Genomic DNA, 25,301 nt, shown 5'->3' with positions numbered 1-25,301 from the left:
GAGCAAGGTAACGCAGCATCCTCATACTAAATTGAGGTCGAAAATGATAGTGTTCCTGAGTGAAATCACAAAATACATGGTAATCTTCATAAAGCTCATATAATCATCACCTTCATCTCCTTCTTCCCAATACATAACTGACACCACAACCATCATACCATCATCATCCACCATCCACCTACGGAAGATCGGTAAAAACCTTCAACATAGCCGGATAATTCGGCGTCCCCAACCCCGTCACAGGATCCCATCCCTTCGCAGCATAAAACCCGGGAGTGCCACACCCACTATTATTCCCCACGGTAATATCATTAAACATGCCCGGGTTAGAATACAGCGTAGGGTTTAAAAATCCCACCGTCTTCTTGCCAGCCGCCAGTCGCTCCTCATTGATACGATTGATAATCGCCGCGAAAACAGGTGCCGAAGCGCTGGTTCCGCCAATCAATTCCGGCATTCCGTTGACGAAGACCACGACGTTGTCGCCCACGGCTGAGATGTCTGGGTATCCGCGTCCGGCGATGTTGTAGAGTCCGCCGTTGGTGACGCTCTCCGGTGGGTTGTTCATGCCGGAGGTGTTGTAGGTTTTGTAGGAGGGTGTGTGAGCGGTCAAGTATGTGGAGACGGCGCCGTCTTGGTATGAAGGGCGCTTGTAGATGTTCGAGAAGCCGCCTCCGCTGGGGAATCGTGTGACGGCAACTTCTTGATCCTTCTTGGCGTCACCGCCGGGTGGCAGGTAGGTTGCTCCAGCAGCGGTGATGTAGGGGCACGAAGCTGGGAAGTCCGGGTTGAAGGCTTCGCCCTTTCCGAGACAGCCATCGTCGTTGCCGTCGTCTGTGGATCGTGCGGCTACTCCGGAATCGCCGGAAGCGATGACCACGGAAACACCCTGCATTCCCAGCTTCATGAATTCGTTGCATTGTCGCTGCTGGTAGTTGGTGGGGAGATCMTCTTCTTGCTCGCCGTAGGAAATGGAGATGACGTTGGTGGGTTTGTAGACGCCACACTGCAGCTTTCCTTGGTACCCGAGGGGGTTAGGGTTGGGATAGACGGGGTCGATGTCGGCATTTCCGGTCTCTCCATAGGCTGAGTATGTGCAGTATGAGCCATCGATGGCGTCTAGGAAGGTGTTCAAGAAACCACCACCGCCCTCAAGACCGAGAGCGTAGAAGAGGTCGTCGGTCTGGAAGAGAACCGAGTTTTGAGGGTAGATGATTGGGTAAGAGCTGTTGGGCATACTGATCAGCACAAAACGAATACTATCTCATTGGAGAGATGACTTACATCTGGAAGTCAAGATCAGACTCGCCACCGGCAATCAAACCAGGAGCGAATCCACCGTCGATACCCTCGAGTTTGGGCCTGGTAGTAATCGGAATATAAGGAGCCAAAGTCAAGAAGAACTCAACAAGATCCTCAGCAGCATAAAAGTCACCCTCCTCGAAGATTCCAAGCTCATTACCCTTGGCGGCCTTGGTTCCCTTGGTGATGTTGTACATTGCAGCAATGCAATCTGGCGTGATGAACTGGTCGCAGCGGGACAGTTGGGCGGAGTTGTTGAGAACATTGAGTGGAATGTTCACCAAACTTTTGAAGATTGGTTGAGAGAAATTTTGGTTGCTTCCGGTACGGAAACCACGAGCTTCGAGATCCCTCTTGCGACCGTTCAAAGGGCGTCCGTTAGATGCCTTACCGCCGCCAAGAAGCTTCAGCCCGGGGGTGATGTAGTCGACGTGGTTGGTCAGGTGCTGAGGGAGGAAATATTCGTCACAAGCAACGTGGACATTCCCAGTAGGCTCGTGCTCGTAGTGGTAGTACTTGGTCTTGAGGAGTCTCTCGGCCTCCTCGACTTGGGCATCGAACTGAATCCATTGCTTGTTGGCAGAATGTGAGATGCGCTCCTTGGCGATTCCAGCTTCGTGCAACCAGGACTTGACTCCATCGACAGCGGCCTGTGGAGGAGCAAAGATCTCGATAATCTCCTCGGGAGAGTACCACTGGCCGTATCGAGAGGAGCCAGGATGAGATCTGTGAATGATGAGCTTCTGTCGTGTAGAAAAATTGATCAGATCATGCCGAACTCACACTTCGAGCAAAAGCTCGTCACCCTTGCCATTCTCGACATTGGGCTGCTTCAAACCAATTCGCATCGGCAAGACAGCCTGTCGAGAAACCTCCTCCCGTTTAACCCATTGTTTCAAGCTCTGAGATCTCTTCTCATGACTAATGTAATTGCTTGGAGTAGAGGCGGCGAATGCTGATGCCACAAGAGCCGCAACCACGGAAAAATTCTGAAGATGCATCGCGATGGACGAAGACACAGCCCTGACCCTCTATCAGGGAGAAGGCTCGATTTCTTATACATTCCCCTCATGCTGACCGAGGTAGTCCATTCGTTGAGAGACACACAAGCGTAGACCCGCAATGATGATGGTGTTTCTGGCGAGACTTGTAAAGATGTCTGACGCATTCATCCACACAGCTATGTGGCAGTGATAAGCACGGTCAAGCTCTCCGCTAGCTTACCACAATAGGCAGGAGACAAGAGTGTTTAAGGTCTGACAAGCTCTGTGATCTGCACCCACAAGGCGGGGAGACGCCATCTAAACGCCATCCTCGGTGCTTTTTCCTACGCGCTCTGGACTTGGTGGCGATGGAAGGCGTCTTCGATGGGTTGGGAAGTTCCGTGTGGCTGCTTGCTTGTACGTCGGAGGCTTTCTGAACAACCAACATGTCATCCGAGCAGGAGTTCGAATTGTTCTGGACGTCTATTTGTCAATGAATCTCTTCGATGAACCAAAAGTCAATCAAGCAGTGTATCACCGGGTAGATGTCGCTTTCTGACCCGTCTTCTGTCTGGAATCTTCTGTGTTCTGATCGGTTACACCAGATTTTCGCCTGTAATACTTCCATTTAGTTGATAAGAGGAAAAAGACGACAGGCAGGGAGCGAGATATCGCCCGTGAGCAACATTCGCTCCGGAGTCGTCATTCATCGCCGTTCTCTCCCCGTCCCTTGACCTCACTCCCATTCTCTTCCTTTTCCAATCCCCCTCATTGACTTCTAACTCCTACCTTTTTGCTCCACATCAAAGAAACAGCCGCCAAAATCACAGGTCCAACACTGACAATCTCTCCCAAACCCGCATAAGCCGGCGGAATTCTCACCCGCACAAAGGCCCCCGCCGCCAACAAGATTGCAAACAGATTATACACACCACTCCACACAAAGTTGAACTGAATCCTTCTCACAGCCCGCTTCGACAAATCCAGCAGCGTGATTAATCCCGATAGATCGTGCGAGAGTATCACAACGTCCGAGATAGCGCCCGTGACGTCTGAAGCGGATCCCATCTGGACTCCAACGTCTGATTGGGCGATAGCCACGGCATCGTTCGTGCCGTCGCCTATGAAGAGAACGGTTCGCTTCTTGTTACCTGGTGAAGACGTGTTTTGGAGAGTGTGTACGTATTCCTGTTTCTGAGAGGGAGAACTGCGGGAGCGAATGTTGGATTCTTCGACGCCGAGGGTGCGAGCGATGTCGAGTACAGCCGCTGGGTTGTCGCCACTGACAATGTGCGTTGTGATTTTTCGGCGGTGAAGGTCGGCTATGATATTTGCTGCATTCGACCGAAGGGAGCTTTTAAGACCGATAACAAGGATCAATTCGTGTGCCAGAGTGATGCAGAGGATTGTCATGGCTTGCTCTAGCAGTCCTAAGACGGCCGAGTGGTGTTCCAAGTTGAGCCAATAGGGGTTTCCCGCTTTGATCAGAGAGCCTCGATAGTGAGCCTCGATGCCGCCACCTGGGATAGAAGTAACGTTCTCCACTCTAGGCTTCGAGCCTGAGGACATGTCAATTTCAGCCAGGTGAGACGCCACCGCAACAGAAACAGGATGCTCATTGCTCTCAACCAACGTCTTTCCAAGGATCAAGATCTCATCTTCCGATAGCCCATTCAAAGGGAGGGCTTGCATGTGTATCACCTGGAGATCGCCCTCGGTCAATGTTCCTGTTTTATCAAAAACGACATCAGTGATCCTATGGCTCCTCTCGATAGCGTCTGCAGCTTTGATAACAACACCAGCTCGTGCAGCGACTCCACCAGCGATAACAAGAACCATGGGCACGGCCAAGCCGAGAGCACATGGACACGAAATGGCCAGCACAGCTATGGCATAAGTTATAGCGAGACCAACTGCACCACCTCCATTGCGATTGCGTATCTGAATTGCGATTGCAATCCAAATGCAGAAGACAATGACAGCGATGCCAACGACAGCCGGTATGAAGTAAGAGGCGAACCTGTCGGCAAGGTCTTGAACCCTTGGCTTCGCAGCAACGGCTTTCTCCACCAGTGTGGCAATGTCAGTGATACTGTTCTCTCCTGGCAGGCGGGTAAGGCGCACGTGAAGAGTGCCAGATCCATTGATCGTACCAGCAATCAAAATGTCACCCCTCTGTTTTGATACGGGAAGACTTTCGCCAGTGACCATGGATTCGTCGACTTCGCTTGTTCCGTGTGACACAGAGCCATCTGTAACGACGCGGCTGTGCGGATGTATCACGATAGAGTCGCCAAGTTGTAGTAGCCTGGCATCGACTTTCGTCGGCTCACCAGATGGTCCGATCAGTAAGGCCGTATCTGCCTGAAGAGTGCGAAGTGAAACGGTAGATAGGGCTTTCATCCTTGCCCAAGCGGCCATAAGTCGCCCGAGAAGTACGAGGGTGATGAGAAGCGTACTGGTCTCGAAAAATGGTCCTTGTTCCAGATTCACCCCTGCTCGCTGAAGACCAAATGCGACGACCGAGTAGAGGTACGCAGACGTGATGCTGATGACGACCAGCATATCCATTTCAATGACATGGCTGTAGATCAGTGACTTGACGGCTCCAATATAGAATTCGGGAATAGCAATTGCTTGCACACCAGTACCCAGGATCAGTGCTACCAGCTCTACCGTTTCGGATGGCAACTGATTGTCAGACCATTCGAGAACAACCACAGGGATTGTCAAAACGGCTGCTAACACGGTGCTCGTCGCAGTACTAATCAGTCGCCTTTTACCTTCTGCAACACCGACAGAGTCTTGCGGAGGTGCAAGATTGGCAGTAGGTGGCAATAGAGACCGAGCTCCCACTACCCGAGGGTTGTATGTGATGTAGTAGTTGTCCTTGTTCTTCTTGTCTTTAACAACAGACATCACACCTGTGGGCAAAGCATCTGAGATTCCCTTGGCAGCTGCAGGGGACATCATGACGTGCAGGACATGAAGTCCGCTGATCAGGCGAGAGCACTTGAAGCCAGTCTCCCTCTCTACGCGAGCCAGTACATCTTCAGCTTTTCCAGCCACGGCTAGATCCAGATCGAACTCGGCATTTCCAGATACAAATGTCACCTGGGCGTTGGACAAGCCTGAGATGCCGTTGAGGACATTCATCATCTTCTTGCTGCATCCCGTGCAAGTCATGCCGGACACATCGAGAACGACGTGCTCTCTGGCAGAATCTTTCTCGATGTCTACCGGATGGGCGTGCGACTTGACGGTAGCCTCTTTCTTCCTATTCTTGACCTCGTCCGAAGCATCAAATGAGCAGCGAGTGTGGATTGCAGTCGCACTCGAGACTGCAAATGCTTTGTCCTCTGTAGAACTCTTCTTAGATGGGGTAGGAGAAGCACCCCTCTTACGTGTTACTAGCCCAGCCGTAGCAGATGCAGGGTCGCAGCAATTAAAGCCATACTGCTCTTTGACACGACGACAGAGACATTGGCCTTTTTTCAGCATTGCCTCGAGGCGATTCATCGTAGACTGAAAGTTGTTGACATCTGCTGATGGAGCTGAGCTTGGAGCGTCCTCCTCCTGGAAGCAAGTATCGTTGCAGTCTTTGACTGATATCAAGCTCGAATTCGGGGACTTGATGCAGCAATCAGACTTATTTGAAGGGGAAGTACCACATGCCTTCTCACCCGCAGAGCAGCTCAATTCTACCGTTGAGGGAGAAGCGTTGCACTTTTGCTTCATGGCCGTGGAGCCTGTAATCACTGCCTTGTCGGGAAGATCGTTCTCGCTGCAGCATCCACGGCTTGCGTTTGTGGTCGGTGCGCAGCATCCAGAGTTCGCTTGGGTGGCTCTATCAGAAGAGCAACAGTCATCTGCAGCTTCCTTCCCATACTGAACATCACAACCACTGCTCGGCTTCATAGACCTTGCACAACATGCAGAGGTGACTTTGGTGACTTTCTCAGAAGAACAGCAGTAGTCAGCGGCCCCGCTCTCGTCCTTGCTGCAGCATCCATCGCTCGTCTCACCAGCCTTCTCATCATTGAAGTATCCAGATCCAGATCCAACGCCCTCAATCTTTCCCTCGAATGATGCGGATTCAGAAGCCTTCGTAACGGTACAGCAGGAGTCATTGCCAATCTCATCAGCAGACGAAACCGTAGCTTCTTCAACACAGCACGAATCCTCGCACGCAGCCGAGTCGCCCTGACTGCTCATCAGTCCCGCAACCGAAAAAGACTCGGCATCGAGACGGTGTAGTCTGGCAGCGATGCGATCTAGACACTCCTCTATCTCACAACGTCAGCGGTATGTACATCGGCCGAGGGGCAGCGAGGATCAACCATTGCATTTGCTCCTCTTGCGAGTGGTTTGGCATGACATGATTGGTTGTCGTGGCTGTGTTTTCCAGATTTGAGATCTTAGGTTAGGTACCTGGTTGTTGGAATTCCAGGTGAGCGATGTGGTTAGGTGAGGTGAAGAAGGTAGAGGGAAAGGACGACACCGCGCGGGTGATAGATTACCCTAGTGCATACCTGATTCTTAGCATTACGATAGCGGGAGTTGCGGGAATTCGGAGCGAGAGGATTGTGCACTGTCAAAAGAGTGAGAGATGGAGAGGTAGCAGAGAATGATGAGGAGAAGTGATGGCTCTGAGCGACGGAAAGATTCAGTCTCACTAACCCGACCTCAGGAGTCGATTGATATGCATCTGCCATATGAACTACGAGCACTTCGCAAGTCCATGACATCCACCCATTCCCATCCCCATTGTCATCCCACTTCGAGCAATCAATCCAACAACTCATCCTTACCCAACATCTTCATCATGGGGTCATTGGAGTTCGTCTTCGCTCTGCGATACTTTTCCATCTCAGCCTCCGTCACCCCAGCAGTGAGCTCCTCCATCCGTCTCCGACTTTCATCGAGATTGCTCTTCTCAGGCCGATCCTGTCCATTCGGAACATGCTTCTCACTATTTTCTTCCTCCTTCCAAGCCTCTGCTCGCGAGACCTCTTCGTCTTCTTTGAGAGGAGCAGCAGGAAGCATGAGTCCTTTGCTGAAGTTCTCCGCCTCGATCGCAGCTTGCAATCCCTCTTCCCCAGTGCAGAAGGAATTCTTAACGATACTATGACAGCACGCGTAGCCCCATTTGAAGTCTTTCCACCAGCTTCCCCAGAYGGAAGTGTGGTTGTTAATCAGGACGTCTTCGGCGTACATGCTCTTTTCCTTCTTCTTCCCCTCTGCACCTTTGATTCTTCCTCGCTCGTCGTATTCGACATATCGCTCACTAGCCTCCACGCCCGCAGCAAGAGTCTTGGGTTTCGTAGATACGGCTGCTTGATCGCCGTATTTGTCCGCAAGCAACTTCCTCTTCGTCTCCGCCTTTTGTAGCTCATCCTCCGCCTTCCTCTTCCTCAACAGCAGCGCCTCGGTTGGATTGGCTTGCATATGAATCTTGTCCTTGTCGCCCCGCTCCTGTGTCTCCCACGCATACGTGCTCGCCCGTTCAAACTCTCCCGCATCACCACTAGCCTTCTCGAACCCTTCCTCTGCAACCATATCATTCCCTGCCGCACCCTCCGCTCCAGCCTCCATACTTCTCGTCTTGGGATCATACCTCGCCGACTCCAAATCGAGATTCTTCAAATACTTTGCCGTATCCTCTCTCAATCTCAAATTTCTTGTCGAGTTCTTCTGAGACCTCCCCATGTCCGTCTCGGCTTCATATTTTGCTCCATCCTCCCCATCCTCACCCTCCCCCTCACCATCCTTCTTCGCTGCTGCCAAGCGCATGGCCTCCACTTCCTCAAACTCTCTCACCACCTCCCCATACTCTCCCGCCTCAAACCCATTCCACCGATCCCTCTTCGCGTCCCACCCTAGTTTCACATCCTTGATGACTTCATCCGCAGCGATATCCCTTCCCGTCCACTTCGCTCCCGCTTTTCTCTTCCTTTGCAGACAATCTTTTTCCTTGTGAGATAGAGATCCGCAATTATCGCACGCGCCTTTGCGGTATTTGGTCGCTGCGGGGCCTTTCTTGGAACCTCGCGCATACCATTCCGCGGTTGCGAGGGAGTCCTTGGTGTTGAGAGCGTCGGACTGGAGACGTTGATGTTCGAGGTAGTCGGAGTCGGAGGCTGTGGCGTCGTCGATGTAAAAGGGTTTCTTGGCGATGAAGGAGGGGATGTATTCGTTGCGCTCGGAAGATTTGTTTTGGGGGGTGTTGGCGGGCGGCATGGTGATGAGTGAGAAAGACTATGATTGTCTTGTGGGAGAGGTGTGGAGGATGAGTTAGTTGAACGCGTTGGAGTGATGTCGTGGGGTTGATTAAACATGTCGGTAAATGACGAGCTGAATTGACCGAAGCTAATGAATATAGCCGCCCGACTACGCCACCTACCTACCTACCCCACGGTGTCGTCCATGGGCACCTTTCTGATCACACGCCTACGACATGCTTGCCGTCCGAAGGCTCGGCACGGTGACTGATGGCAGCGTGTGGAGGGCGGTGCACACAGTTCGGTTCCAAGAGGGATGGCGAGCCAAACATGACGGTGCTCGTGTGGATCATCCCACCAAACATGACAATGCCCGTGTGGACCATGTCACCAGCGCGGCACCTACACGCACACGTACACCGAACGAGATCAGGAACGTGGCATGGAGTAGGGAGGAGGAGGCAGTGCTGCGCGAGCTGATCGGCAAGAAGATGGACAAGAGGTCGATCGCAGAGGCCGTTGGACGCTCACATAATGCGGTGGTCAATCGCCTGTGGGTTCTACGACGAGATGGGCAAGAACTGGTCCGCAGAAGACGATGGACACCGGCCGAGCATCACCACATGCTCGATCTCTACGCCGTCAACTTTCCCCCGGTCCTCATAGCGGCGCGCTTGAATCGCACCATAAGAAGCATCTATTGTCGAATCTTAAAGCTGCGGCAGACCAAAACGCCCTTCAAGCCCAAGTTTAAATCTCCTGCTATCACTCCATCGGACAAGGAGACGATGCTCTCACTCCGAGATGCGGGCTGGACCGCGGATCGTGTGTGCGCCGAACATTTCCCTCAATACACGGTGTCTTCCGTCCGCCATGCCTGTAATTACTACCGTTCCTACCGCCACACTGGCACGGAGAGGTCATTTCATAAGTGGTCGGAGGAGGAGGTGAAGCAGCTGGTGGAATTGCGGCGAGAAAAGGTGCGCTGGAAGGTGGTCGCGGCGACGCTTCAGTGCGGTATCGCTGCCTGCAGGGCCAAATATTACAGAGTCATGACTTCTCATGCGGGAGTGGACGATGCGAAGCGTGGCGTATCGCCTTCTCCAGCGCTTGCCGGGGGAGAAAAAGAGGGAAAGGAAGAGGGAGAGCAAAAGCAAAAGCAAAAGCAAAGGCGGGGAGATGAGATGGCTCAGCTTGGTGTTGAAGGACGGAAGGAAAGGTGAGCCTGCCATAGCTTCCTTGCACGTGTTGCCCATCATGTTTGGTGCTCGCGTGACTTGGACCCATTCCATCCCATGAGGTGTTGGATGGTCAAGCCGACGAATTGTTATCCGATGGGTATTGGATGATGAATGTCTCGTGAGTGGACACCGTCTACCGCGCCGATCAAGACGCCTGCCGGAAAAAAAACACGGCCCGATCTTTGATGCGGCATGCATAACATTAATAATGCATCCATGAAGACACACACAAGTATCTGAGAAGCACACGGGAATCGACAAGATGTGGACGCGGTCACTGGATTGATGTTTCGCACAGACCTTGTGCCGTGACGCAGTCTCCAAACACGGCGGGTTTCATCTCCATGGAGGAAATGGAAGAGTCACCTCAACCTTGGACCCATCAACCTGGTTGCGCGAACAACAAGACAAGAATAGCCCCGGCGGTTACCTTAGTCGTTTGCCAGCTTGGAACTTCCGAGTCGTTCTTGCCTGCCACTCTGCCACCGGGGAGTGCGTCCGCCGTCCCAATTCCTGCTGCTTGGACCATCTTATTTGTTGTCGGAGGTTTTGGGATGGATGGCCACCTCAATCCGAGAACACCAGAAAGCCGCTTCCCAATCAAGGACATTCCTATCAGAATGGAAGACGTGACTGCATCTCAACCAAATATGGCTGTGTTGCCGGCGCAAGAGCGGTGTCGTGTCCGGCCTCGAAGAATCTCCGCCGACACCAGCGATATCCTTGTAAATCAACATTCAAAACTGGTTTCGCGACGGCAAATATGTGGTGTAGCAAAATGTATCCGGGGCTCCGCAACCCGCAATCCGAAGTCCATGGGCATCCCTGGTGAACATGAGGGACAGGATCAAATTCATGTCTGGTGGCGTGTCATTCCATGACACTGCAAGTCGTAAGAGTGAGTTGGTTGGGCTGGCTTATTTTCGAAATTATTCTTGTTGGCAGGAATTCCTTCCAAGCATTCGCTATGCGACGCTACGGATCGTGATTCAAACCAGGCGGTCTGAATGCATTCAAGCACGGTGAGAGAAGGATAGTAAGCACAGCGCTGCGATGGAGAAGGATCAAACGTCACGGTGATGAAACGAATTCGATGCAATTTGATCACGGGAATCGTGCAGGTTTGTTTGATTTTGGGAGAATAGACCACCTGTTCCTCATTTCAATGCCTCACTTTCCACCTGTCCATCTTTCCATCTTCCGAAGAACTGCAACTTCACCTCCACGCAAACCAACTCTCTCATCATCACAACATGACTTCTGCACAGGACGGAATACACAGCATCTACAACCTACATGCCCTCAACGGGAACGCTTATGGAGGCGGCGACCAAGAAATCAAATCAGACGTCTCGGATGTTGGGGAAGATCCCAACCGACGACGGAGAAAGAAGAGCAGATCTCACAATTACAACTCTGGCGCACCGACTCCCTATGTACCATACCAAGACGCAGTGTACTACACCGGCGGCAACAATGGCAACAATGGAAACAACAACAGCAACGGCTACAACGACAATGACTACCCGCCAAACATGTACTCGCCACGCCGCGAGCGCTACTCTTCCCGCTACTACGAGCCCAATGAGAGATATGACCAACAATTGGGCAGACGCGGTAGCCGCTGGTCCGACGAGAATGAAGGTCTAGCCGGCAGAGAAGACCCCTGGGACCCCGATAGCAATCAGCGAGTCGACTCCAAAAGCCGCGGAAGGGGTCGTTCCGGCAATGAAAACAATCAGGAAGTCTACATTCCCATGCAATCTATGCCTCTGACCAGCGGTAGCCTTGGTGGCAGGAGACAGAGGGCAGATTACTACGACGAATTCTATGACTACCAACCTAGAAGGAGAAATACGCAGCGTCATCGAAGACGAGCGTCCGAGGATGAAGATGAAGAAGGCCAAGAAACAGAATATAGAGAAAGAAGAACCGACAGGAATGCAGACGAACAGCAGAACAATCGAGGTCAACGAGCCCAAAGTGAAAGCAACGATCGAAGGAGAACTTCCCAGCGTTCTCGCTCGGGATCGCGTCGGAGAGATGATTACCCGCCGGGAGAAGATCCATATAAACCTTCTGAAGCGTACACCATTCTCAAAGCGGCGAAAGCAGCTGCTTGGCCCGCTGCCATTGAGGTTCGTTGACGTTCCCTCCCTTCCCTCCCCTTTCCCCACTAATTTTGTATATACTCCAGGCCTGGCGATGTCGCAAAGAACCCGGCCCCTGGACAGGCCAAAAAGGTCGTCGAATCATCATCGCATCCTGCACAGGCGTTGCAATTGGTGCGTTGCGAAACGGGAGGCTTTTGGATGCAGGCAAGAAACCTTATGCCGAAGCCGCCATGACGGGCTTCTACGGGATCGACTTTTTGAAACGTGTGGCGGCGCACACGGAGGTGGGTAAAGGGGCGCTGAGGGAACAGAGGGAGTGGAGGGAGGAGAGAGAGGGGAAGGCGCCTTGGCAGAGACAGGAGGAGGGGAGGCAGCAGGTTGGGAGGGATGCGGAGGGGAGGGAGAGATATTCCAAGTAAGGTAGATTTTGAGGGAGGGAGAGTGTGGTAGGGGGCAGGCAGTTGTGAGAGAGATTTAATGCGAGGGTTCATAGATGTGATAGAATGCTAGATCGTGATGTGTATGATCATTCTCTGATTATCAGAGGAAGTGCCAGACGGTACTTGACGTCGTCCCAAACACTCGTCTTGGCCGCCGAATCCTCCTAAGTCCTGCTCTGTCTCTTCCGACTCACTCATTCCTTCTTCACATTGCGAAGACGCAATAGAAGAGATCCCCTTTGTCCTTTCGTGACACGACGACGACGRCATCACTAGGCATAGTCAATTACTCGGCGTATATGACCACACTCCTCCCATAATCGCCAAATTCTGCAATTCCCGGAGATTTTCGACATCTTCACGCAAGGAAAGGTGGTGCCAAATCCGCCCTTTTCCGCCCTCTTCAGCTTCGCTCTCCACAACGACCCACGAAATCAAGAAGCGACGAGACAACCGCGCTTTTCTGTACTTTAGCTAGCGCCGGATCGAGCCGAGCCAATGACATTTCACGACCTTTGGGTTCACGCAAGGTGAGGGCGAAAATCTGCCGCCCTTTTCTCGTGGTCTGTCTCTCTGAAAATTGGAACTTTTCTTATGAGGAGAGAGGAATTGCGGTTTTGGTGGACATTAGCTAGCGCCGGGTTTATCCGGACCAATGAAACTTATGATGTCTGGGTCCACGCAAGATGGGGTAGAAATCCGCCCTTTTCTCGCGATTTGTCTCTCCAAAGATGAGATTTTGTTTCATGAGCAGGGAGGAAATGGGCTTTTGCTGGACTTTAGCTAGCGCCGGGTCCTTCCGAGCCAATCATCGAAACGTCATGCTGCGGAGACAAGAGGGCGAATGCTGCTGCTATAAAGACCGTACGAGTAGATACGTAGTTAAGAGATGTGGAGGGCTGTGAGAAGAGGGGAAAGAAGGAATGTCGGGAGGGATGGAGGATGTATAGTTAGGGTTCTTGATTTCGTAATAGGGGAGTAGAGGTGTGTGTTGGAATACTCTAGGAGAAGGCGGGACTTCCGCGTTGCTTATCTGGAGGCTTGTGTCGTTAACTCCTTGCATATGACTCCATGCCCGGAGCGTAGAGATAGTAGATGGAGTCTTGACAAAGTTTTAAACGGTCCTAGTCTAAGATCCAAGACATGGTAGGCTTCTTACCCTGTCGAACTCGCTAAATCTGGTCATGTCTAACTAGTACTGAAATTCTCAGAGTTCTATTACTATGCATTTATACCTCTTTGTTAAATAACTATTGTATGAAGAATCGATAACTAGATTGCTTGCCTATCTACAAGTGAATAACACCCCCTATATACATCCACTAGCTCAATATTCAGAAAATCCCGTATTACAGATCAAGTGAGTGAATGGACTCCTCCAAGTAAATGTCCTCGAATCTTTCATACATTGATATACTGACAATACACACCCGAGCTTGAAATTCATCTCTCTCCACCGAATCTAATCGTTTCAGGCCCTCGCCGACACTCATACATGTACTTCATTTCTTCATAAACGCCTTGTATATATATATCACATCAAGTAGTCTCCTCATCCACCCTCTCCTCACGTACAGCCGACTTGTGTGTAAAAAAGATACAAGAAGAGCACGCCACCAAAGTCGATATTCCAGCTAAAAAGGTAAGCAGCCGTGTCAGCAAACATGAAATTTCAACAGGCAATGTATAAATAAATCACTCACCCAATGTCCATGCCGTATACTCAAACCCGTAAGCTTCGGAGAGAGATCCACAAATCAGCGGCCCCAAAATCAGGCCTACATTAAAGGAGATTTCGGTCAACGAGAACATTTTGGAACTTCCTCCTCCAGGTCCAAAGATATCCGGATCCTCTGATCGTAAGCGATGAAGTGTGGCTGTTTGAACGTCACACATCAGTACAACAACCCTGCTCCACTTCTCAATCTCGCGAAGCGCTGACTTACTGGTCAATTGGAACGTGCCAGCACCTCTAATAAGGGCGCTCATGGTCCCGAAAGCGATGATACAGCCCACAAAGGCGCCTTCTCCAACGCCTTCCCATTTCCCAGGCACGCCCGCAAACCACAATATAGGAACCATCAGTGCCCAGCCCACTGTTGTGGGCCAGCGAATTCCGATACGATCCCGTAGCCCACCGACCAAAGGACCCAAACACATGCCAGGGAGTTGCAGAGCCAGGAAGATTGATCCGATGGGCGCTGGACCCCAGCCGAAAGTATCGCGGAGGTGGAGAGGAAGGGTGGCGTCGAATCCGGAAATAATGAGTGCAAGAACTACGACGTTGAACATTGCGGCCCATGCGGTCGGATCTTTCAGAATGATCTTGTAGAAGCCAGTCTTTTTGGTGGAGGACGGAGTCTTGGTGTCTCCCTCGTCGCTGACTTTAGGTAGCAGTGCAGCCGTTTCGACATCTCCTTCGTCCTCGTCCTGAGATGCGGGAGCACCTTCCTTTTGTGGAGAGACTGGCTTGTCCACCATTGCCAATCTTGCAACCAAACATATGGCCAGCAAGAATWGAGGCAGACTCCACGCCCACCAGTACCCCACCACTTCAAGTAAGACACCCGCAGCAGCAGGACCCAGCACAATCCCTGCAGTTATAAAGCTTCCCGCGAATCCCAACAGTTTGCCAAGGTTCTCTCCTTTGGCCGAATCTGTAAGCATGGCAAACCCAACGATCCAGGCGCCAGTCCCGGCAACTCCTTGCAGCAACCGGCCTGCATAAAYAGCGGGTAAGGATATGGTGGTAGCTACAAGCAAAGTTCCAGCTGCGCAACCTAGGAGGGAGAGCAGAAGTGGGAATTTTCTAGAGGGACTGAGATCCGCGAGATGGGCTATGATAGGTGCCGAGACGATTGATATGGCACCAATGGCGGAGAGGAGCTCGGTTGTGGTTCGTTGGGTGAAGGAAGGGGGAAGACCGAGGCGAACTTCAATCATGTATGGTAAGAGGGGGACAATGAAGCCATAGAGGAAGTTTTCTGAAGATCCAAAATTCGTCAGCATTCGACATTATGTTCGTTCAATAAGGTACCAGGCGTTAGAAGGATCCATGGACTTGTATCAACTGCAGGCTCAGTCGCTGGATATAGATCGCTCTTGCTCGCTTTCTCAGAGTAAGCGGGAGCATCCATCGTGACGAAGCCCTCTCCGTCACACTATCCAAGCCTCGTGGTTTGGAAATCGTCTCTTCGCAAAAGTCCTCTGCTTTGCGGGATAGTCCCATATCTCAGGCCAGACGTACGCCACTTCGCCACTGAAGAGAGAGCCAATGATCCTGGATCCAATGATTCTGAAGACGGTCCTCTATAGCAAAGTGACAGACAACATATCCCATCCAGAATTCGATAACACCAGCCCTCAAAACTCTCAAAATCTCCCCAGTCCGCATCCTTTCCAAATAAATCCTCAACCAGCAAAAAAACAAGAAAAAAGGTAAAAAGAGCCCACTCACCAGTAAATAATCCCAACGTAGCAGTAAACAACAACAACCTCTTAGAGCAGCGCCATGTAGCGGTGGCACCCGAAATAATCATCTTCGCCATTAGTTCTATTCCACCGTAAGAAAAAAAAAAAAGATATTTTATTGTTGGCAGCAAACTTCAGGTCCCATTCATTCGCACGGAGGGAAAAGGAAAGGAAGGAGGGAAAAAAGAGGAATCATCAGTGTATTATAAAGCGAACTTTCCACTTCGGTGGAAGGATTCGGAATGCGGAATTCGGATCTCGACGTGCCATCAACGCCGTCACGTCAAAGCCGCGCTCCCCCYCCCCCCCCGGTCCACGGCAACATCCATCCGCTGCGCCCTACATAAGCCATGCCACGCCACGCYCGGAGGTCATGTCCGCCAGCATCACCGAGAGCACTACCTTACCTTACCCTGAGCAATTAATGGCTTTACTCTACTGTGTGTGTCATGATGGATGGATGATATTGATTGTTCATCAATACCTTAGGTGATGACTGATCGACAGGTACCTAGCGAACACGAAAGACTCATATTCGGGCCGTGTGTGGTTGCATGCCGTTGTTGCGGGGCGCGCCCGGACATGATGTGACCTTCCTTTGAGAGACCACGCATTTTGAAGGTGAGTCACAATGTACTTGAAAGGTCGAAGGTTGCAGGTTGCGCTGTCATCCTCACAGCATGTTGTGATTGATTAGCTGGATATCAGGAATCTAGTCTATCATGGCAATTCARTTCAATCCCCTTCTATGCTTCATCCATCAAAGACACCATGTTGAAGCTCAACGCCCATGCTAAGAGAAGAAATGTCAGCAATCACACTCCAGAGTTCGAAAGTACCTAGCCCAGAAAAGAAGGACTCACCTTTCAGCCATCTTCCTCATAGACTCCTCGACATCATCATCCATTCCCTTGCCTCTCCCAAACACCTGCTTGAACCTCGACCAGTAGAACCACAAATCCGTACTGGCCAACACGAATCTAAACAACAAATGCCTTCCAAACTCTCCCCATCGTTGCGTGACGCTCTTATCGCGGTCCTCTACAAGCGCTCGACTAGCCCAATATCCCGTAATCTTGATGCGATTCACGGGAGAACCGAGAAACTGATTGTTCCCTTGCACAATCCGCAAATTCCTCCCGATGAAAATCAACTCCTGGGGAAATCGGTCCTGATTCGCAAGAATGTCTCTCACGGACTTTCGCATGTGTTGCTGGATCTCGAATTGTCTCTGTTTGCGCTCGGTGTTGGACATTTTCCGAATCTCGTTCATCACTTTATGATCGCCGCCCTCGTATGGTCTCATCAATGTTGCGGACGCAAACATGTCGGGAGCATCGATGCCCCATTCTTCCTTGGTGATTCGAGCAATCGTCGCGTTGTCGAAGGTCATGAGTGAGCGCCAGAAGAGCGCATATTCTTTGCGGAACTTTGGTGACATTTGAATGTAAAGGCCGTGGTCGATGAGCACAAGTTCGGGCTTTCCATTGGGAAGACGTCGGATGAAGATGTTGCCTGGATGTGGGTCGCAGTGCACCAGACCCCAAAGGAACATCTGGGCGGAGAACAGATCAACCATTGTTTGCATTACAGGCTTCAGACTTAGTCCCAAGCCTCCTTTCTGGTCTTTCCCTCGCCATGCATCGCGTACTGGTTTGAGTTTCTCGTTGAGAGGGTCGTTGGTGGAAACTGATCGGATGACAGAGGCATCAGGCGGAGGAAGTCCCACAGCGCCCGCGCCTGGCGACCCTTTTCGCCAGCCGCCATTCCAGGTTCCTGTGWTGCCTTCTTTATCCCATAACCGGATGCCTTCGATCCACTCTGCGGTCATCACACGTTTGCTGCTGAGCTCAGGATAGACATCTGGAATGTAGACTCGATCTGCTAGACGTGGCTCGTTCTGAATCAAAGCCCGCATCTTGCGAGAATTCGAGGCTTCAAACTCAAAGTCCGTCTCTGYCATGAGGCGTTCGCAGACATACGGAACGAGATGGTAAAGTGGAAGGTCGAACCACCACGAGTAGATTTTCGAGACGACACGGAAAGCCCAGAGATCCCAACCAACTTGACGAGCGATTTCTCGCTTTTGAATCTTGATGGCCACTTCTCGGCCATCTGGAAGGCGAGCCCAATGCACTTGGGCGACGGAAGCGCTGGCACGGGCTGTCCGCTCCATGACACCCTTGGAAGGATCTCCAGTGAAAGAGACACCAAATACCTCCTCGACAGATTTCCCGAAATCCTCCAGAATCACCTGCTGTACTTCCTTCCAACTATTCTGTGTGGCATCGTCGAACATTCTTGCAAACATCTTTTGAAATTCCGGCGGCAACACGGCACTCTGCATAGCAATTGCCTGGCCAATCTTCAAGTATAGCCCTCCGTTCGTCCTTAACAAATCGAATATTCTCTGCGCACTTCGATTATGCAAATCCTGAACCCCATCGCCAATCCAGGGATCCGCGCGAAAGTTGAGCTTGTAATCCAGCGCGATGAGCAGGCCCATGGAGAAAGTTCGCGCCGATCTCGTCAGACTCGAGTCATAGAATTGAGTATCAATAGCGTAGATGATTCCCGTGGCCAGGGCCAGACGAAAGAGTCGACGAGTCCATTTGCGCGAGCGGCGATATGTCTTTGCCGCCGCGGGCGCTCCGAGCGAGGCAGGTGATGGCGGTGCGAGGAGTTGGAATTGACCGGCTTGTCTTCGAGTGGTGATTTGGGAGATTCTTCGAGGGGAGAAATGCGGGCGAGAATATGCTCGTGTGCTACCTCGCGCGACCTGGGAAGCTAGAGCTGCTGCAGATGAAGCTGACAGCGTTTTGCTTACGCATCGCTGGCATATTGAGAGAGGGCGAAGCATTCCACCTCGAACTTGCCGTGGCAAGTATACGGGGGAGGGATGAGGCCGACGGAGAGTCGTCGAGCGTGGAGCTTTGTTTGTGAGAGATGCTCGATGACGGAGAGATTATTCACCCGAGTGGCCCGTGCGTCAGAATTGTCGGAGATAAGGTCGCGTGTCTCCACTTTCACATGCTGTTGCAATATACTCACCTTTTTCAGTTGGTTCGCGGCAGAGAATGTCTTTGGTGAGTTCTTCAGATGATGCGTGCTGAGGGTGAGCTAGGACTCGTCGAGATTTCATTTTGTCATAATTACAGGGTTAGGGTTGGGGTAGCAGAGCACACGCAGCAAAGGAGAGGTCAGAGGAAGATTGTCACCGCAAGACCGACTCAACTGATGAGAACGCTTTATATCGGATGTATATCCAAATCTCCACAGCACGCGATGCTTCTGTGACTACAACAAGCTTGCAATGAGTATAGTCAAGCAATTGTGGCTTGCGGACAGCGAACACTACGAGCTTCGTTGGAAGTTATACCGGCATGTAACATGTTGTTGTTGATCACCGACTGCTGCTTTGGTCACTCCTCTCAAAGCCGTTTCCGTTGCATTCTTATTTCGAGATACCAAGGTCTTTCCATAACACAGTGACCCTGCTAAAACATATGAACCACATCTTCCAGTCCCAGCCCTCGCTGCACGCGAGCACAGCATGTGTRGTACAACAGAAGATTCGAAGATGCTCTCACCCAGGTGAAAACGCAATACTGACCACGACATGCCAAACGAGCAAGTCATGACCTTTGCCGAAGCAGTGGAAAGGGGAACGATGCTCTACGCCGCCATGTTAGCCTCGCTCAAATCATCCCAATCCACGTAAAGTAGATTCAAAACTTTGGACGACCTTTCAAGCTACGGTTTGAAAAAGGAGGTATATTTCGCAAACCGGGCAAACTGTCCGTGAGGAAGAAGATCCTGGACTGTGGAATGCGTACAATACGCACCAGATCAGCCATTGAAGGACGACAACTTCAAAGCCGTGTGGAACCACATCTTCAAAAGCTGGCACGTATTCGGCACTCCAACTTACTCATAACAGTCACAGTCTATGACCACCAAGTTTGCGACATCCCCGGTCATACCATCTACACAGAACTCATCAAAAGTCCCGCCTCGCACGTCCCAGCTCGCCCGGAGACTACATCACCTCTCCAACACTGGTCATATGTGACCTATCTGCAGTGAGCCAATCTGGCCAAAAAACCCCTGGTGACCGTCGAGATTTCTTCATCGACTCATTCAGTGTAAGATGGAGAATGTCGATACTAGAGCCATCCTGAATGAGAATCTCAAAGGGACAAAGACTTCGCTCGAAAAGTGGTCATGATCGGTGTTTACCCACGAGTCACACCCAGAAGTGTTGAAAGCTCTCCCTGCGAGTCCTCATGCTAGAGGATCGGCGTACATGCTGACGCAGAGAAAAGGAGAAGAAGAGATGGGTTGGAGGATCGTGATGAGTACTACTATTGGGAAGGCATGGCGTGCGGATTTGGCGGAAACGGAGGACGACAAGAAGCTGTATGTACATGAGGGCGGAGGTTGGAGAGATGAGCAGGAAAATGGTGGCCGAGACCGCCGAGGGTGAAGCAGAAGGAGAGCGAGAAGAAATGCAGTTGCTTAGACGGGTGCAACGCAGCAGCAGTGAAAAGCCGGCTTCATCGTCGTCTGGCTCATCCGTTGAGTAGACCAGCCAGTCAAGTCGACGACGGAGTATCCGGTATGGGTCCTCCAAATCGATTGCGTGGCTGCACCATACACTGATGATCGGTGAGCAGCCTGCTAGTGTAACCTGGAGTGCAGCGCTAGCGTGGAGAAGGCATCCGACTCTGCAACACGAGGGTGGTTGATCAATATTTACCTGCCACGCGTGTCATGGAAAAAAGGTTGATTCCGCTGTTCGAATCTCGCCGAACGAGAGGTGTGCTTCTTCAGGAGATCATCAAGAGATGCAGCGAACAGCTGCTTCGTATCGACCGCACCGCTACACAGCTTGGTGTTAACAGCCAACAAGCAGCAGCTGCGGTCATCATCATGGTCGAGAAGAAGACGGAGGTGGCGTAAGTTAGGTTTAAGGTTACTGACGGGTGGTGATTCCCAAGAATAGGAAGTAGCAAAACCTTGTCGACATATGGATGCTTTCCATCAGATGCCGGTTTCCATTTAAATAGTGGGAGAATAATAATGAGATTTGCTTCGTCGCTCCCTCCTGCTCAAGGACATGTTCTTCTCATTATTACKGTCATCACGATCGGTGGTGGGTCGTCGTGGCCTGCAGGGAGGTCCATTGTTATTTAATAACAATGGCGGTGGCCTGCATGCCGAAAAGTCTGCGAGAAACCATTCCTTCGGTAGGACAGCGGATCGGYATTGCCGTGGCCCATCAGTGTTCCAATTAATTATCCTTGGCTGCTCGGCGTTTGTCTTTGCGCAGAGCTAGAGAGAGCTCCAAAGGAATTCCAAAAAACAACATGCAATACACTGCATCACCAATATATTATGGCCAGACACCCGTTGCGGACGGCTCTTAAATCGATCAACGCCAATAAAGCGCCCTCCGCACAATCAATCCTCAATGCAATCTCTACAACCATGCGACTTATACAGCGCACGAGCCTCGATGACGCGAAATGTACCGGGAAGCTTGGATCTGGGCGCAGGACTAGCGCAGTTAGTTGTATACGAGAAGCAAGACCGGCATACGTCGAATAGCGCACGCCTCCACAGTAGTCTGTCTCTTGAGTCTTGAGTCTTGACAACTTCGCCCTCTGAACAACATCGCTGCGGAGACATTTCACTCGCTTTTCTTGTCTTCTCCAGCAGACGGCGAACCAACCATTGCTGGTCAATGTCATTTCGCACGACCAAAGGACCATCGACCCGACGGCTAGAGAATTGAAACCCGGAGAGGGAGCTGTGCCTTCAAAGACGGCCCCGAGGCATTCAACATGAAGCCATTCGAACTGCCCGCGGGCTTGCTGGTGGCGCTGTTTGCATATTCCAATCTGATTGAGGCCTTGTCAACACCGACCCCCACAATCACTCAGATTGCCTCGACAGGGTCCGGGCCCGAATATGCCAGTGCCTGTCAATCGGCGTACTCCTCGTTCAACTCTGCATCAAGCGCGTACCTCAAGGCACACGAGTACGTTTCCACCACAATTCTGGCACTCGGAGGCACGTCGTATTCCTACGTCGACTACATTGCCAATGCTAGTACGCTCTGCGATGGACATCCTCGCGTCACAGCATCAAATTACTCCACGCTGTCCTCTGGAACACTGACCTATGTGAATCCCGTGACCGGCTACAGCACGATTGTAGGGACCATCAACTCGGCTTTCATGCAGCCGGCGCCGACGTGCAGTATCTCGCCATCGGACTGCGATCCCCTCTGGGCCACATACCTTTCATCTCTCTCGGCGAGACCTCCTCAGATTACTGCACCACCTCTGCAAACGCCTCCGTGTATGAACCAAACCCAGGCGTCATCATATGCGAGTGCTACCGAAGACGTTTACGGCTGTGGTCAATGCACAATCTACGGCGAGGGCGTTCAGCTCGTCTTCTGGCCGGTGCCTACTACCGTCAGCCGAGATATGTGCGCGAGTGAACCGACTGCCAGCCGCACACACTATGGACCGGGCGCAGTCATCTCAGCGTATGCCGGCAAGTCTGTTGGAAACAACACTGGGACCGACGCCTCACTCCGGGGGTATGCCACAGCTGATGGGAAGGAGACCATTGTCGCTGACGGGCACGTTTTCACCTCCGGTACAGCCTACATCTCGATTTCATCCGTCTACGCAGTGGATCGATGTTCCAAAACCTTCGGTACTGGAGTTACAGACGCCATCCTAGCGATGCCGTCCGAGTCCGTTCTGAGTCTCCGCTATAGTCAAGATCATTTCCAACAAGTCATGACGACGGATCAGATCACTGGCTATCCCGTCAACTACGCAGACTTCCACACGCCAATTCCTTGGTCGGCGTGGAATGGGCAGGTCATCTGTCTCAACGAGCAAGACAATCGCTGGTGCAACGTGATTAAAGAGAACTACTTTCGTCCGCAGCTGGCCATTCCACCTCAAATTACAGACCTCAGTCCTGAATTCAAGGGATGTCAAATGTGGTACAATGGTCTTTGGGATCCACCACTCGCGCTGACTGAGCGTTCGGAAGTGGCTAAGCCTACATTGCCGGCGTCGTTCACACAGACCAAGGAGCCTGCCTCTCCCTCGTCGACCGTGGTCGCACCAACCGCCACGGCCACAACGACCGCTACAGCGTTGTCAAATGAGCTTCCTCCTCCTACCTATAGTAGTCACCCGGCCGAGCAGACTCAATCTTCTGCCGCTAGCCATGACGAGGATCAGAATTCTTCCTCTAATGGAGGCCAGGCTACCTCCGACGGTGATCAGACCGCTTCCAGCGGAGATCAGGCTACTGAGCCGAATGTCGCGGCACCAACATTACCTACAGCAAAAGCTCCCGTCCCATCAAACGAGCCGTGGACAGCCTCTGTCGAGATCGGTGGACAAACATACATGGCGACCGGATCGGGTAATCACGCAGTTGTCGGCAGCGTCACATACTCGAGCGGCGCCGCGGCACAGACACTGCCGAATGGGATTGTCGCAAGTTATGGATCCGATGGAATTGTTTTCGACCATACCACCATGATTACTTTTGACGATGCCCAACCTACAAATGGACCCACCACTCCAGACGCGGATACAGTTGTCGTGACGGTTTCTGGAAGTAGTGCATTGACTGTAGTGCAGTCTTCGGATGGCGGGGTGATTGTTGCTGGAACGTACACTTTAACTCCAGGAGCTGGTGCTGTGACATTGGAGGACGGACAGGTTCTGAGCGCTGCTACGGGCGGCGTGGCGGTTTATTCGAAGAGCACGTTGAGTGTGAAGAACAGTCACTCTACAAGCGATTCCGGCTCTGCGCAGCACGGTAGCTCTACTGGTGGCACAGGAGTGAGTCCGAGCACGACTGAGAAGGCTGATGCAACCGGGGGTGGTGCTCAATCTTCTCAAAACCCTGGTTCTGGAGCTTCACCATTTTCGGCACCCGCAGTCACCTCCTTCATCATGGTTATATTTGTTACTGCCGTTCTTGCTGTGTGAGTATGCTGCAGATTTGGCGGCGGAAATGAACTCACAACAGATCCGAATCACGATGAATTGATTCAAGCTGTTGGAAGAGCTTGAACCTGATCGGGAGTGAAAGGACACATCCCGAGAGAGCTTCGAGAGGGGTATAACCGATGACACCATTGGATGTCGAGCGCCAGAAAGATGCGGGACGAAGCTCTGGGGGAGGAATACCAGAGCAAGGAGTTTTTGAGTGATATATGCTCAACTTCTGTTCGACATGAAAGGAGGTCACATGAAGATTACCGGAAGATATGATAGACGTCCGAGGTATAGAGGACGACAATGTACTATATAATGCACGCCAGGAAACAGTACCTGCCGTGTCTGAAGCAATATTAGCGGAATCCAACACCACATAATCACAAAACGAAACCATCAAAACCTCACCCCAAAGACAATTCTTCCATTCCCTAACACCATCCACTACACACCTTATTCAACCCTCAAAAAATAATAATAATAACCTCACCAAAAACAAATCTCAAGCACCCCTCTTAACATCACCCCCATGCGGAGGCGGCACAGGCCCCAAATCCGACCAATAAACCCCATAACACCCCCCCAAAACCACGACCATCACCCCCCCAAAAACCCAACCGAGATCCAAAAACCAACAACACCCCACAGCAACAGCAGTCAAACCCCCCAAAGCGAAAATCTGCCAGCCGAAAAACACGACTCGCGTTATACCTCGCATGAGAGGCGTTATGTAGAATTTTCTTTCGTAAGAGAGATCGGGGTTTGTGGTTATTAGGAGCATGAAAAGGGATAGGGTTATGAGGGAGAGGAGGAGGGTTATTAGGAGGCTGGTTATGAGGAGGGCTAGGCTTGTTGTTTGGGCTGTTGAGTGGACTGTAGGGGGGTTAGTTTTTGGGGTGAAGGGGGGTTTTTTTTTTTTTGGATGGGGTAGGGGGGTTACATACATTTTTCGATTGCGTCTTCGGCTGTTTGTTGCACTGGGAGGGATGTTAGGATGAGGTTGATGGACGAGGGATTTGATTTTTATGAACATACGTCGTTGAATTTCTTCTGTGTAGGGTTGCCACATTTTTTTGAGGGAATGTTGGTGTGGATTGATGTTGATGGATAAGGAGTATGATGATGATGATGAAATTAAGTTGATGGAGCAGTAGTGCTATCGTTTGGCTACGTCTTCTGGTATTGATGTTGATGTCGATGTCGATGTCGAGTATGCCCTGGTTGCCATTGTTGATCCGAGGCCTGACAACCAAAATTGTGGCCCGTGCTCAAGAAATTTTTCCGGCCGACTTCACTTTCACCTTACTTAACTTTTTCTCTTTTATTATGCGATGGAGGTTTCTAAAACACTGCCTAAGCGGCCTTATTAATTTGCGACATAAATGGCATTTTTGAACAATGAACCCTTTAACATAGTATTAAGAGGTACGATCTAACTAAGCAAGACTACCCGATATCCCGGGCGGCCACTCTACTAGTTAGTA

General features: G+C 51.4%; 9 protein-coding genes; 3 read left to right on the top strand and 6 right to left on the bottom strand.

The window, feature by feature from the left end:
• Positions 1-21: 21 nt before the first annotated feature.
• On the bottom strand, positions 22-2,303 carry RCC_12117 (related to Tripeptidyl-peptidase sed1; the record flags this gene model as incomplete). XM_023766117.1 is given in 4 exon segments in its annotated part: positions 22-178; positions 183-1,226; positions 1,285-2,028; positions 2,086-2,303. Coding segments are annotated over 4 exon segments (2,163 nt in total).
• Positions 2,304-3,053: 750 nt separating this feature from the next.
• Positions 3,054-6,665, bottom strand: RCC_12116 (related to P-type ATPase; the record flags this gene model as incomplete). XM_023766116.1 has 2 exons in its annotated part: positions 3,054-6,571; positions 6,626-6,665. The coding sequence occupies 2 exons, from the start codon at positions 6,663-6,665 to the stop codon at positions 3,054-3,056; spliced, it is 3,558 nt and encodes a 1,185-aa protein (XP_023621884.1).
• Positions 6,666-7,073: 408 nt separating this feature from the next.
• On the bottom strand, positions 7,074-8,525 carry RCC_00904 (related to Pre-mRNA-splicing factor slu7; the record flags this gene model as incomplete). The annotated part of the gene is made up of 1 exon (XM_023766115.1): positions 7,074-8,525. The coding sequence occupies one exon, from the start codon at positions 8,523-8,525 to the stop codon at positions 7,074-7,076; it is 1,452 nt and encodes a 483-aa protein (XP_023621883.1).
• A 217-nt stretch (positions 8,526-8,742) lies between these two features.
• Positions 8,743-9,729, top strand: RCC_00903 (uncharacterized protein; the record flags this gene model as incomplete). Its single annotated transcript, XM_023766114.1, has 1 exon — positions 8,743-9,729. The coding sequence occupies one exon, from the start codon at positions 8,743-8,745 to the stop codon at positions 9,727-9,729; it is 987 nt and encodes a 328-aa protein (XP_023621882.1).
• A 1,271-nt stretch (positions 9,730-11,000) lies between these two features.
• RCC_00902 (uncharacterized protein) lies at positions 11,001-12,280 on the top strand (the record flags this gene model as incomplete). XM_023766113.1 has 2 exons in its annotated part: positions 11,001-11,885; positions 11,945-12,280. The coding sequence occupies 2 exons, from the start codon at positions 11,001-11,003 to the stop codon at positions 12,278-12,280; spliced, it is 1,221 nt and encodes a 406-aa protein (XP_023621881.1).
• A 1,560-nt stretch (positions 12,281-13,840) lies between these two features.
• Positions 13,841-15,849, bottom strand: RCC_12275 (related to vesicular amine transporter; the record flags this gene model as incomplete). XM_023766112.1 has 4 exons in its annotated part: positions 13,841-13,935; positions 14,005-14,178; positions 14,248-15,285; positions 15,759-15,849. 4 exons carry the CDS (start codon positions 15,847-15,849, stop codon positions 13,841-13,843), a joined length of 1,398 nt encoding a protein of 465 aa, XP_023621880.1.
• A 676-nt stretch (positions 15,850-16,525) lies between these two features.
• RCC_12146 (probable ABC1 domain protein) lies at positions 16,526-18,632 on the bottom strand (the record flags this gene model as incomplete). XM_023766111.1 has 2 exons in its annotated part: positions 16,526-16,565; positions 16,636-18,632. 2 exons carry the CDS (start codon positions 18,630-18,632, stop codon positions 16,526-16,528), a joined length of 2,037 nt encoding a protein of 678 aa, XP_023621879.1.
• Positions 18,633-21,618: 2,986 nt separating this feature from the next.
• On the top strand, positions 21,619-23,808 carry RCC_00900 (uncharacterized protein; the record flags this gene model as incomplete). The annotated part of the gene is made up of 1 exon (XM_023766110.1): positions 21,619-23,808. The coding sequence occupies one exon, from the start codon at positions 21,619-21,621 to the stop codon at positions 23,806-23,808; it is 2,190 nt and encodes a 729-aa protein (XP_023621878.1).
• A 511-nt stretch (positions 23,809-24,319) lies between these two features.
• RCC_12026 (uncharacterized protein) lies at positions 24,320-24,886 on the bottom strand (the record flags this gene model as incomplete). XM_023766109.1 has 3 exons in its annotated part: positions 24,320-24,690; positions 24,762-24,794; positions 24,853-24,886. 3 exons carry the CDS (start codon positions 24,884-24,886, stop codon positions 24,320-24,322), a joined length of 438 nt encoding a protein of 145 aa, XP_023621877.1.
• Positions 24,887-25,301: the final 415 nt, after the last annotated feature.

Source organism: Ramularia collo-cygni (assembly GCF_900074925.1).
Source record: "Ramularia collo-cygni strain URUG2 genome assembly, contig: RCC_scaffold01, whole genome shotgun sequence".
NCBI lineage: Eukaryota > Fungi > Ascomycota > Dothideomycetes > Mycosphaerellales > Mycosphaerellaceae > Ramularia > Ramularia collo-cygni.
This window is presented reverse-complemented; position numbering and strand designations above follow the sequence as displayed.